The sequence below is a fragment of the Ptychodera flava genome, chromosome 4, assembly GCF_041260155.1.
Source record: "Ptychodera flava strain L36383 chromosome 4, AS_Pfla_20210202, whole genome shotgun sequence".
NCBI lineage: Eukaryota > Metazoa > Hemichordata > Enteropneusta > Ptychoderidae > Ptychodera > Ptychodera flava.
Window position 1 is genome coordinate 276,351 of NC_091931.1, and position 14,367 is coordinate 290,717.

Sequence of the window (14,367 nt, forward strand, 5' to 3'; positions counted from 1 at the left end):
AAAAGTCCTCTACCACGGCAAAATTGATTGCATTGTGAAACAAATCAACATGCATCTGTATGAGGTAGAGTACTATCCTTTTACCAAGTTTGAACGAAATCGCTCCAGGCGTCTCTGAGATATCTGCGTGAACGAAAAAGTCATAAAATATGCAAATGAGCAATTAATTACTAAGCCACACCCACCAAAATCTAATCAGATCTAAGTCTCATCATGATAATACCAAATACCAAATTGCATGACATTGGACCTAAGGGTTCTTAAGTTATGAGTGGAACAAAATCTGTCTACGGACGGACGGACGGACGGACGGACAGACGGACACACACACAGACATTGTGGCGACATAGGACACCTTTGGTGCTTCGCACCACGGTGTCCAATAAAGATGTATAATAATAATAAAAAACAATAATAATTGATAGACTGACATACACAGACTGGAATAGAGCAATGACATGGACATGGAGTGAAAGCTGGATGTAATGATAAAAGAGTTAATTATACTGGCACCCAGAGTGAATATGTTTTAGGTATGTGGTAATTGCAGACAATCAAATGCACACAACAAAGTTTTCCTTTTCATGACATTGACTGAAATACATAAGATTCAACCAATGTTACATTTACACTAGATACATGGAGATATAACTGTACACCCATTAATTACAGGGATAAGTAATCATTGTTTTTTTCCAGTACATCTGATGGGTTCACTTTGGAACAACTTACAAAACTTACTTGCACAAGCATGATGGTATTGAGATCAACCTAACAATTTAAACTGTCGTGAACTTCTTTTCAGATCATGACCTAACTTGACATCTTCAATTGAGATACACTGCACTGTTAGTAATTGTATTATTTCAGGGGTGGACCATTTGAAATTAGGGGGTGTCCTGGAAGACTGATGAGCTAGCGCATTATGTTATTACTCTATTTATCGTTTTTTTTCAGTGTTCCTTTTTTATGTCAAACCTTTTGTGGCTGTTTTTGTCTTCAGTGAAATTTGATAACATCTTTATTTTCCCCAAATATCTTCTTTCTTTTTGTGTACCTAAGATGGAGTTGTATGTTACCAATACAGTTATTTTCAGATGCTCACTATTTCATGGTAATGTAAAAATCAATAGTAAAGACCTTTCTTTATTTTTGAGTATTTAATGAAGAATGGAAAGGTGGGTAGGACTGTGGACATGTTGGTTGATTTGGTGTAGGGAAACTTTATATATTTATAAAATGTATATAATGCATTCTAATGTATACACACATACACAACCACACACAAGTTATGAAGCAGTAATGGAATGTAATATATGTATTTAAACAATGCAATTGACTAACTGTGAATTATCAAAAGAACGTTGGCTAGAAGTTGTAGGGCTTCACAAAAAACACTTGTATAAAGATAAATATATAATGGCAAAAATAACAATAAATATAATGTAAAAATAATATGCAAATACTAAGTGTAAAAACTATTTAGTTATACACTGTAACAAATATTAAATAGCGCATCAATGAAACTTGGCCAGAATGAGTATACTTAAGTTATACTCCTTGGAACATGTAGATTACAATGGCACATACAGACACCACATGAAGGACAGGACTTCCTTGATGAATACTAGCTTGGATAACATGGCCTAAAGTGTAACTTTCCCATTGAAGCTTCTGACAGTTGCTTTTCTGAGTCATAATCTGAATAGTTTTACTTTGCAGTAAAAAAGGATCTGTAGGCAGTATGCTTCTGTTTGACTGTATTTGTGCACTGCTTTGTGGTACATGACATTCTTTGCTGTAAAGGTTGCTTGTGGATGGTTTACTTATGAATAGGTTGCTTGAGTGTAAGTTGCTTAAGGTACTTTCGCATAGAATACTATCGCATGGTAGCAAAATCTTATCGTATCGATCACTGTCGATAGATATATCACATGATACTGGGTGTTTTGCCTCACTGGAACCACCCAAACCAGGATTGTCAACTGACGTAAGCTGATCATCAGCACGGCTCCTGCAAGGACCAGGCTGCAGAAGAAACAAAAAAACTGTGATTAGTTTAATAGGCATATTAAAATTTAAGCCTCATATTTATGTTATTTCATATCACCTTGAAATAACGTGACTCAATCTTGATTAACATTCACCATGGTAGCAGTCTCGATTTACGCTTATTTTATGTTTCCAGCCATTATCAAAATCTGATCACATGCCAAAGAATGCAGAGAAAATACCATGCTGTTGAGACACACAGATTATTTTATCTCAAAGCACTACCACCTGACTACACTTAAAACTGATGATCCCAAGTCCACTTGATTCGCTCACCCCTGAGCAGTATTTGGTATACACTTACTTGTTTTTTTCACAGCTGATTTGCGCCAATATTTTCTCTTTGGCATGCTGTATTCATCCAACCTAAGTTAGAGAACAAAGTTTAATTTACAAAAATATTTACTGACTGGTATGGATACATTATATTTTTGGTAAAAACTGTTATATGGGTTAAAGAAATATTTACAAGCACCTTCCAAATGTGACTTTTCTCAATGAAAGAGGTGTTTATTGATTCAGAACACCTCAAAAGATATAACATGCAATGCATCACATCACAATTATTGAGTAGTCACCAAGACCTCCCCCCGCCAACACACACAACACAATTACACAATGAGAGCAGCATATACAGCAAACCTTTTTGTTGGTAGATAACCTTTTCAGGGCTTCCATTGGTGCAAGATTGTCTCAGCAGAAAATTTATCCACAAGATTACAATTTTAATAGAAAACAACAGACTATCACACCTCCATAATTCTCACAGACTCACCAAAGAGGCCTTTAATTACAATCACGATACCCAAAGAAGATAAGATTTCAATAACGGATTAGATTAATTTAATTACAGGGTTCGAAATTGCCAGCATCAACAGACTACTGTAAGTTGGTCCTTGGGAACAATCACAGGCTATCCCTCCATCCACCAATGTGTTAACCAGATGGGCGACTGCTTTTTTCAGACAATAAGACATGTCACATTTAATATATTTTTTCATCACTAGTACACACTTAAAATACTATACTTTGCCAGAACAAGACCAACCATCTTTTCACAAAAATTTTGGAGAATGAAACACGGTCCCTCAGGGACTGTAAATGAAACAATAAACTACACTTGTTTACACCAAACTTGATAATGAAAGAATTTACCAACAAGAGCTACGTAACCCCCCCCCAAAAAAAACACGAATTTCGAACCCTCCATTACATTATTACAGACCCACAAGTCATGTACCTTTCATTGCATGAACTGATGCCACAAACTGGTGCTACAATACCCGGGTACAATACACGTATGTGCGAGCTAGGTGGTACCGATCGACTACACACGACTGACTTGTGCCGATATTCAACGATGCGACTCGACACTTAAACACTTCGTCCTAATCATATGCACTCCATTTATATAGCGCAGTCGCAAGCATCGACACTTGAAAACCGAAGTGGCGAAAGAGTACCTTGATTAATCGTAATAAAGGCAACAATGTTTTTTTATCTAGACAAAGTAGAAAAACAAGAGAAAAACACTGGTTCGTTTTAGTCGTTCGCCGACCGGTAGCTCAATGACCCGCTAAAACTACATGTACTTCCGGATTTACTGCAGCTGCAGCTTGCACCAAACACCCTATTCTCGCGAGAGTTTTGACGTCACACGTGTACATAAGCACATGTATAAATGCATTTTACACAGGCTAGGCATTCTCGATCTCGCAAGAATTATGGCTTTGTTGTCATCAGGACAACGCTGACCGCCCGTCGCAGCAGCGAAATTGAATCGTCGTGTTCTTAGTTGCTGGTCTTGGCAAGTATTTCTTACTCAATCGAAAATTGCTAAGTTTAGGAGGATTCAAGCTGCGAAACATCAGTTAAAAAATCTACTAAAATATAATCGAGATATTCGTGATACCAGGCTGATTGTAGAGGTAATGTTGCGCGGATGACCGCACCGTGCGTAAACACTGTAAACCTGCGCAGAAAATAAAAATCACACTGGCCCTTTCAAAAGCGACTTTACTGATGAAAATCACACAGAATCAGTCTGACATCAAAATGAAAATTGTCGACATGCGGATTGGACGTAATCTCAAAATAACCTCACCACAAGTAATCCGCCCCGTCATTTCGGGACATTTACTGATGAAAATCACGCTACTTCAAAAGCGAGTTTACCGACGATAGACGTATAGTACCACAAACGCCTCCCAACTGAACAGACAGACATTCAACGCTACTCGCTAGGACTTATAACAGACGTCAGTCTGACATCAATAATCGACATGCCGTTTTGACTTAAATCAAATTCACATCAAAATTCATGCTACACAGTTCACTAGATGTAACCTCACAACAACTAATCCGCTTTGTCATTTAGGAGACACGGAAATGCCGTTTTGAACAATTTCACAGCCACTAGCCGCACAAACAAGAGAGATTCAGCAAGTACCCGTATACGGGCCACAATAATCATTCACAAATTACAATCTACCACTTCTAAATGTACAAATATGATAGACCATACATCCGAAAACAGCTATTAATAGACATACAGATTAGCTTACCTCCTCAATCGTAAAGTATGCGCCAGCGGCAGGAAAAAATGCGGATTCCTCAGTCGACTTTGACACACTTCTCGTCTCGTCGTCGTTCACTTTGTTTTAGAGAATGGTGCATACGCTGGCATATTGGCTATTACATTAATTGTTACTATTCCCTCCTTACATGTATCGTTTCACCATGCAACAATAGGGTCCTACACTATCATCGTAACAGCAATTACGCAATAGAACATAGGCTGAACTTGCATAAGCAGCAATGACGCAGTTAAAAATAAATTGATCAAGAAAATTGACTTTCCAAATTTAAACTTTTTTTTCCTTTGCGTATTTCTTCGCTTTTGGAAGTACACTCTCCATGTAATTTACCCACAAATAGTTAACAAAGAGCAATCCCACTAGCAAGAACGTATAACAATTCTAAACCTTTTATTATTTTACCAAATATTCAAAAACATATTAGATATCAAACAACCCATACAATCATAATTCAAACACATACAAGATACATGGATTATCCATAGTAACCTTATAAAAGCAAATTTTAAAACTCTTCAACATGTATTTTTGAAGAGCACAGTTGTTCAACCATAAATGAAAAAAAAAATCTTAAAAATACAAAAATTAAAGATATCCCTGTAAAAATTAACATTTTTGTAAACGATTGGTGCTACCTAGGGACGATTCAGAATTTACTTCCAGGGGGAGGGTGGAGGATTTTCTATTTTCTCAGTGATTTTTTTCCATGGCCCCCCCTAGTAAATTATAGAAAAAATCTATGGCCCCCCCTCATCTTTCCTGTTTTTTTTCCATGGCCCCCCTAATATATACATGCATGCTTATACATTATAGACATATCCAGTCTAACAAGTTGCAGGAACTGTAGTGGACATTTAATCGATGATATAACAAATCATTTCAGGGTTATGTGACTATAAAAAGAATGATTTGCAGGGACTGCAAGTGGCACACTTTTGGAAAGGGTAGCAATAAACATATCTGGTTGTAAATTTCTAAAGAAAAGTTAATTAAATATGAATACTTTTTTCGTTATGTCTCACTGATACATATGATGCACACAAAGACAAGCAAAGATGTCAGTCAGAAATGGTGAACAGAAAATCAGAGGAGCAGATAATAGGGCCGTCCACAGTTTACATCACTGTTCTCTCATTAATATGCAAAAATACATATTTGTCCGCATTTTAGATTACGCTTTTGAAAATTACGCATGCAAGAACGACGAAAATACATCTCAGTGGGCGACTGCTAGTGTAACAGTGAATACTAAAAAACATATTCACGACTCAGAGTACAAGCTGCAAAAACAGCCACGCATGCAACATTGATAAAATTTGTCCGCATTTCAAGCTGCGTGTCCGATGTCGCGCGCGTACAGCTATATTTAGTAACAAACCTGTAACCGTGAACAAGGCTATTGGCAAAGTGATATATATCTTGAAGTTTAATGGTACATCATTTGCAGATATCCAGATATTTCTGGAAAGTGAGATGTACATGTACATGCACACGTTCAGCATACATTTTCATTCGATGATGCTGAATATTTGCAGACTCACGGTGAAAGTTTTAAATATTAGGAATTAAAATTGGTGAAAGCCAACTTGTTTTTAATTTTCTCTTTTTTTCTAATTTGGTTGTCATAAAACCAAGTAGCTGCCACTGAAAGCAAAAATGCTGAGGAATATTTAGAACATTTCTTGGACAAAACACCTTATCCAAAACATGAATTCACATATTATTCTGCTCATTCCATTCACAATCCAATGTTCATATTAAAATGCAGACAACCCTGTGTAAGTCAAAATTCACATTTTGTCAGCAGTATTTTTCAAAATTGACAGGGCATTCATATTTCAAATTTTTTTAACAAACATTACTTTAATTTTAAAATAGTCATGATGCGCATGTTTTCAGATGACACGAAACAATACATGTTAATTTGTTTTTTTGCCTTTTCTGCCAGCCGCCACTGTGAAATCTTTGATTATACATATCAGAATGAATGGGACACAAAAGTATTATTATTTTGATAAGGACGGACATACATACATACATACATACATACATACATACATACATACATACGTACATACATACATACATACAGACAACCATTTTCCCACCTTATACAAATACCTCCCATTTGCATATATACATATGCTAATATGGGAGCTAAAAATGCTACGAAAATGCCGACAGGCTAGTGACCGTTTTCAGAGGCATATGATCCATCTATATCTGAAGATTATGCAACAGGCCTATATCACATGAGGCCATGAGGAGTACCAAGCACAACTAACGCACACAGAGCGAGCACACACAAAATGAGTACCACTACAACGTCAGCTGAGTAGTCTGTAAATATCTCGCAGTTAACTAAGTAACCTTAACCCTCAGAGCGCTGAATATTTTCTATGGCCATTTCCCTGTGCGCTGAATAAAATAATGACGTAACACAGTAATTGCACTGTCTCATTCATTGATATTTTATTGCAATAAGAATTGGTCCAATCTGGACAATATATATATGAAATGCAATCTACATTTCATGAGCTGTCCATCTGTGATGTCATAATTGATGAAATATGACAAATACAATGGAATTTTGGGGCTAAAAGTTGGGTTTTTGGTAAAAAATTATTAAAAAACATATTTTTTCCTGAAATAATCTGTAAAAAGTTGCATTCACATGGCAAAATTTCATTCATGGCACCGGCATGTCATATTGCATTGTTTAGAAATTGATATTTACACAAAAAATTGGTATAAAAAAGTAAACAAAAACAAGTAAACAATCAAATGGCCAAGCCAAGTATCCATAGCAGAATACTACAATAGAGTTACACTGGCCTTGTTATCTACATTGTACTGCAGTAAGAAATGGTCAAAGCTAGGCAATGTCCATATAAAAAATACATTCTACATTTCATGAGTTGTTTGTCTGTGATGACATCATTGATGAATTGTGACAAATAAATAGGATTTTTGGGCTAAAAAGTGGGTTTTGGTAAAAAAATTCTACAAATATATATTTTCATATGTTTTTCTAGAAGAATCTAAAAAAAAATTGCATTCACATGGCAAAATTTCATTCATGGCACCGGCATGTCATATTGCATTGTTTAGAAATTGATATTACACAAAAAAGTGATATAAACAAGTAAACAAAAACAAGTAAACAATCAAATGGCCAAGCCAAGTATCCATAGCAGAATACTACAATAGAGGTACACTGGCCTTGTTATCTACATTGTACTGTAGTAAGAAATGGTCAAAGCTAGGCAATGTCCATATAAAAATACATTCTACATTTCATAAGTTGTTTGTCTGTGATGACATCATTGATGAATTATGACAAATAAATAGGATTTTTGGGCTAAAAAGTGGGTTTTTGGTAAAAAAATCTAAAAATACATATTTTCATATGTTTTTCTAGAAGAATCTATAAAAGTGGCATTAGAATGGCAAAATTACATTCATGGCACTGGCATGTCATATTGCATTGTTTAGAAATTGATATTTACACAAAAACTTGACATAAACAAGTAAACAAAAACAAGTAAACAAACAAATGGCCAAGCCAAGTATCCATAGCAGAATACTACAGTAGAGTTACACTGGCCTTGTTATCTACATTGTACTGTAGTAAGAAATGGTCAAAGCTAGGCAATGTCAATATAAAAAATACATTCTACATTTCATGAGTTGTTTGTCTGTGATGACATCATTGATGAATTATGACAAATAAAAAAAAAAATCTAAAAATACATTTCATACGTTTTTCTGAAGAATCTATAAAAAGTGGCATTCACATGGCAAAATTTCATTCAAAGCACCAGCATGTCATATTGCATTGTTTAGAAATTGATATTTACACAAAAACTTGACATAAACAAGTAAACAAACACAAGTAAACAAACAAATGGCCAATCCAAGTATCCATAGCAGAATACTACAATAGATTTACTCTTGCCTTGTTATCTACATTTTACTGCAGTAAGAAATATAAAAAATTTATGTGTACATGTAAATTGAATAAAATCTCACATATAAAATTCACACAAACAATGTAAACAAACATTTGTACATATTCTTGACAAATGTGTAAGAAGCTGTCAATACTTTTTCTCAGAATATCTTAAAAAAACCACTTCAGTAATTCAGTTATTGTTTGTCAAAATGGATCAATTTGAAATTCACATCAATCTCATTTGCCTTCTCTGGATATCACTACTTTGAAAAATGTAAATATATTACATTGTAAATAAAAATTGCATTGTAAATAAAAACTGTAAATAAAAAAATTTTGCAATGAAAAGAGACACGACCCTGGCAGTAAGATGACAGTAAACTTCGACAACAGAAGTACTGGATGGAAATCAAAAAAAAGGTAAGTACATATCTTCTAAATATTATTTACAACTGTTTTACATTCATAATAATAACTGTTTTGTATTTTCATGTAAATAAAAGCTGAAGACTTCAACAATTTGAATTTATAAATTTTCAAGAGTAAATATGGGTGAAATTGATTTATCTGATCAGACAGAATTGAAAAACAATTTCTTTCAATTTCATTTCATTTTTAGTTGTGAATATAAGTTTGAAATAAGTAATTAACTACTAAACACTCTATCATCTTTTTTGCAATCTCAATTGAAAATGTTTTACAAATTTTACAACAACAATGAAATGCTTGAGAACATTTATTCTGGTCCCTAGACAAACATTCATTTGCAATTCTTTGAATTTGAGCACTGAAGATTATTTATTCTTCGCGTACTTGCTGGTAATTTATGACTGTGTGATACACAGTGTAGCATGGAACCACACATAAAGCCACTTGACAACTACCACACTGGAATGATGTTTCTCTGCGCTGATCTTTTGCAGCACAAACCCTACATACTCGTGTTACACACGGTTTTTTAGCACCTTCTTTTGGACGGATGCGTTCTCGTGGGTGATCCCTTATGTTACCATTGACTCTATCTGGTCTATCCTTCAGTGACCTTCTACCTCTTACACTAGGCTTTCTGTAATTTTGTGATTCTTTGATCAAATTGTGTGCAAGAGAAGACAAGAATTTGTAGTGTGTCATTTTTTTACACCTTCTAGAGACTCATTTGCACATTTTTTCCATAGAATGTAAGCATTTGTAACAGCACAGTTGAAAATATAAAAGAATGATTTCTTCCACCATTTCATTGTTTTACGAGGAATACTGAAATATTTCATCAGCTGATCAGATAAATCAACTCCCCCCATATTGTTGTTGTAATCAAGAACACATTCAGGTTTTATTGGGAAATTGCCAGCTCTATCAGGTTTAGCGATATTCACTTTCATCACAGCTCGGTGGAAAGTTGACAACAATGCTACGTCCTTCTTATCAAGCCACTTCAGCGCTAACAAATTGTCACCACGCCGGAAGACAGATTCCCCTGGCTTTAGCTTTGGTTTCAGACCGTCTGGCATTTCTGCTCGATTTGTACGGACAGTTCCACAAGCCATAGTACCTTCAGCAAGAAGTGTATCCATGAGATCAGGGCTGGTATAATAGTTGTCGATGTATAATTTATACCCTTTGTTTAGAAGGCCGCATTCCTTCATCAAACCCATGGCAACATCTTTTGAACTGACATGTAGTACGGTACCATCATCATCAAGGACTTTGCCGGTGTAAAACCTGATACCGGAAGTGTAGCCAGAGACACTCTCACACAGCTTGTACGCTTTGATGCCGAATTTATCAGGTTTGATAGGAATGTAAACCTTAAATCTCAACTTGCCTTTCCATGGTACCACGGCTTCGTCAACTGTGATATGCTGGTAAGGGATGTACACTGTCCTGAACCGGGGTACGACGGAGTCGATAATCAGTCTGACCTTGAAGAGAGGATCGTGACAAGGATTACCAGGTGGAATGTACTGGTTGTTGTTGTTCAGGTGTAGCATTTCCAAAATAATTTCAAACCGGTCTCTGGACATCGTTTCACGGAAGCCAGGAGTCTGGAGGAGCTGGTCTGTGGTCCAATAGCTTTCAATGTCCCGTTTTTCAACCAGTGCCATCATGATACATATGGCGAGAAACACCTTGACGTCGTCAGAATTGACATAAGGCCATTTACGGAAACGGGAATAGTTATCCAGCCTACCTCTATCTCTCAGGAGTGATATTCTGTCAGCAGCGTAACGATTGGTTTCGGTCGCAATAAAATTGTAATCAACATCATTAAAAAAAAGTTTCAAAAAATCGAGTGGGCACACTTCAGGACGGAACGGTATGTTTTCAGGTGACGTCAGACCAGGCTCACCGTAGAATGGCAGCTCGACAAAACCAGCTGGCATGGTTTCAATGGAATCGTGTACGTCCCATCGGAGTGCCTTCTCACGCTCGGTCAAATCAGTTTCATCATCACTTTGACAGGGTTCGGTCGGAAAGTCACCATATCTCAGCTCCTCGAGCGTAAAACCTTCAAAATCAACATCATCGTCACTTGAATCGGCAAAGATCTCGGCCAAAACATTGCCAACGGTCGCCATTTTGAATCGTGTCAGTGGGCAAACGACTAACTTTTTTTTCCGTTCTATTTCAGGTAATGACGTCATTTTGGATCACGTGATCGGCTTTTCCCGGGTTAAAAGTTGAAGGACACTGGATGATGATTTGTTGGATAACAAGCATATTTTCCCGCCTTGATGTATGCAAATACCCCAAAAGACGTGAATATATTATGTTAATGTCAAAACGACATATCTCGGTATACGCGCAGGTGCAAATGGCCATTTAAACGAGATTTCTCGTTATCCGCGCTCTGAGGGTTAAGAAAGGCTTAACACTGTGTCTAAGTAGTAAGTCCCCTTTGATTTTTGTCACAGCTCAAAATCGTTCTCTTATACCTCAACCCGAACCTTGAACACCCCCATCTGTTTATGATATGATCCATCACAATGCCATGACGTTGACAGATATTGACAGACGGAAGTTGGAAGTTGACAGATGGAAGTTGTTGCCACATTGGTTTTCAACTCCTATAGCTTCTATAAATAGACGAGAAGCTAAAAACCAAAGACCCATAATAGTCGATAATGTTCATTTCATACCTACAGACCTGTAATAGTATATGATATTCATTTCATACCTTGCAAGTCTTCCTCCACTTGTACCAGCAGTACAATTGACAAAATCTTTCAAAAAGGCCCTTTCATTAGATTGTATGCATAGAGGTAGATTGCCATCCAAGGCTTGGTGTACTGTAGGTGGACTATTCATAGCAAAGCCTTTACTCAGCAAGCTTGAATGATTGCTGAATATCTGTAATACAATAGTTAACATATTGACTTCTACACAGTGTTTACGCCTGAGAGACCTCAACACACGTAACCTAATGCGATGGCTGTTGTCAACAATGCTGATAGCTCCTTTTGCCAAATTTCAAATCTACATGAGCAAATATGGACAAAATATAGGAAACTGGTGGCCTGTAGCAATACTGACTTATGTTCACAAAAAAATCACAAAGAAAAGGTATTACCTGAATTTTTCAACCTTGTATTGAGTTACAGACTTTGAATCAATTTTATATGTATGATTGAAAAGGTAAATGTTGATAAAACGACCAGATTCAAACTTTCCATCCTGTCTTTTTGTTTGTTCTTATTGTAACGAAGGGTTTCAAAAAGTGAAAGAAGCACTGAAGTGTCAATATAAGATAGAAGTAAAATGATTTCAAAGAGCAAAAAGGAACCAAACCTGCTGTGAGGTTTCTTCTAGTGCATCAATGTCTTCCTCAGCTTCTTCTGTACTAGTAGCTGGTAAACTAAGATCTTTCTTGAGCAGGGAAGATGCACACATGCCTCCCAGGTACGCCAACTCTTTCTCAAGATGAATTATACCCTACAATTAACAAATCCAAGGACTTTACTATTTCTCTGTTTTGTCATATATCTTTTAAGATGGCATTCACCTTGTACTTCTTTATAAAACATTCTTCTTGTAATTTGTGAGAATGAAGTTTGAAACAAGTTTTGTGACAGCATCATGAAATTTGGTTTTTGGCAATGATAGAATAAACACAACACAACACAACACAACACAACACAACACAACACAGACGTGTGATACATGTGGGCCACAAGAACACAATGGATTAACTTGCATTATTATACACCTACTGCCGTAACCTATGGAAGTTTGACCGTCCAATAGCTTTCCGTATTTTGTATAGTACGCGGAGTCCCGAATACGGGAGACGTGTGACGCGCATGTTTGACCTTTGACCTAGCGATTATCAGATGTAAACAAATCATTTTACGCTGAGTTATAGACATATCAAGTCATCGTTGATGACACAGTCCCCACTTGTTAATGGGTAGTACTTTGATTACAGGTCCTCAGAGAGGATAGAGTCCTCTTCATTAGGTCTGTGATAAAATACTTTTGAATAAATTCGCTTGATACATGTCTGAGCTGTAGTTCAGGACATGAAAAAATCATAATAAAATGGCCACATGGCGGCCTTATTGGATCGTATCACAGAACAAATCTATGTGCATATGTATGACAGACATCCAGCTCTGTGGATTTGCTCAGAATTAGATATACACATAATTAATGAGGTACAGTATGAAGCATCATAAGGTCTCCCATCATACCATATATGAAGGGTGTACCACTTGTGGTTACTGAGTTATGGACAAACATGTATATTTGAGGTAAAAGGTCATCGAGGTCATGTGACATTTTGTCAAAAAAATTGTATTGCTAAGTTATCCCTATATACCAAAAATCAGACCTTTAGCTCTATTGGTTCGCTCAAAATTAGATATGCACATAATTGATGAGGTACAATATGTGGCGTCATAAGCTGTCCCATTATACCATATATGAAGGGTGAAGCACTTGTGGTTACTGAGTTATGGACAAATATGTATATTTGAGATCAAAGGTCACCAAGGTCACATGACATTTTGTCAAAAAAATTGTATTGCTATGTTATCCCTATATACCAAAAATCAGACCTCTAGCTCTATTGGCTCGCTCAAAATTAGATATGTGCATAATTAATGAGGTACAATATGTGGCATCATAAAGTGTCCCATCATACCATACATGAAGGTAGTAGCATTTGTGGTTACTGAGTTATGGACAAATATGTATATTTGAGGTCAAAGGTCACCAAGGTCACATGACATTTTGTCAAAAAAATTGTATTGCTAAGTTATCCCTATATACCAAAAATCAGACCTCTAGCTCTATTGGCTTGCTCAAAATTAGATATGCGCATAATTGATGAGGTACAATATGTGGCGTCATAAGCTGTGCCATCATACCATACATGAAGGGTGTAGCACTTATGGTTACCGAGTTGTGGACATACACATATATATATATATTTGAGGTCAAAGGTCACAAAGGTCACGTGACATTTTTCAAAATATCTGAGATATCTGCGTGAACGGATGGACGAACAGACAGACATGACCCAATCTATAAGCCCCCTGGACTTCATCCTTGGGGACTAAAAACTGTGTCACTGCATCCTTTTTGCAATATGAATACGATGAGAAACTAAATTTTTATTTTTCTTGGCCTTATACATTGGAGTCTATGGACTGCCTTATACATGGGAGTCAATGGACTGCCTTATACATGGGAGTCTATGGAGACTGCCTTATACATGGGAGTCTATTGAGGTGAAAACTAAAAAGTCCTCTAACACAGCCAAAT

General features: G+C 36.4%; 1 protein-coding gene across 3 annotated transcripts in view; it reads right to left on the reverse strand.

Annotated features, from left to right (window-relative positions):
- LOC139130331 (E3 ubiquitin-protein ligase MYCBP2-like) overlaps nt 1-14,367 on the reverse strand; it is a 688,708-nt gene that overhangs the window by 172,783 nt on the left and 501,558 nt on the right. For all 3 annotated transcript variants that reach the window (XM_070696083.1, XM_070696082.1, XM_070696081.1), the window contains exons 40-41: nt 12,391-12,534; nt 11,780-11,952 (exon numbers count right to left, since the gene is read on the reverse strand). In XM_070696083.1, the coding sequence (XP_070552184.1) occupies nt 11,780-11,952; nt 12,391-12,534 (317 nt within the window). The remainder of the gene's footprint in view (nt 1-11,779; nt 11,953-12,390; nt 12,535-14,367) is intronic.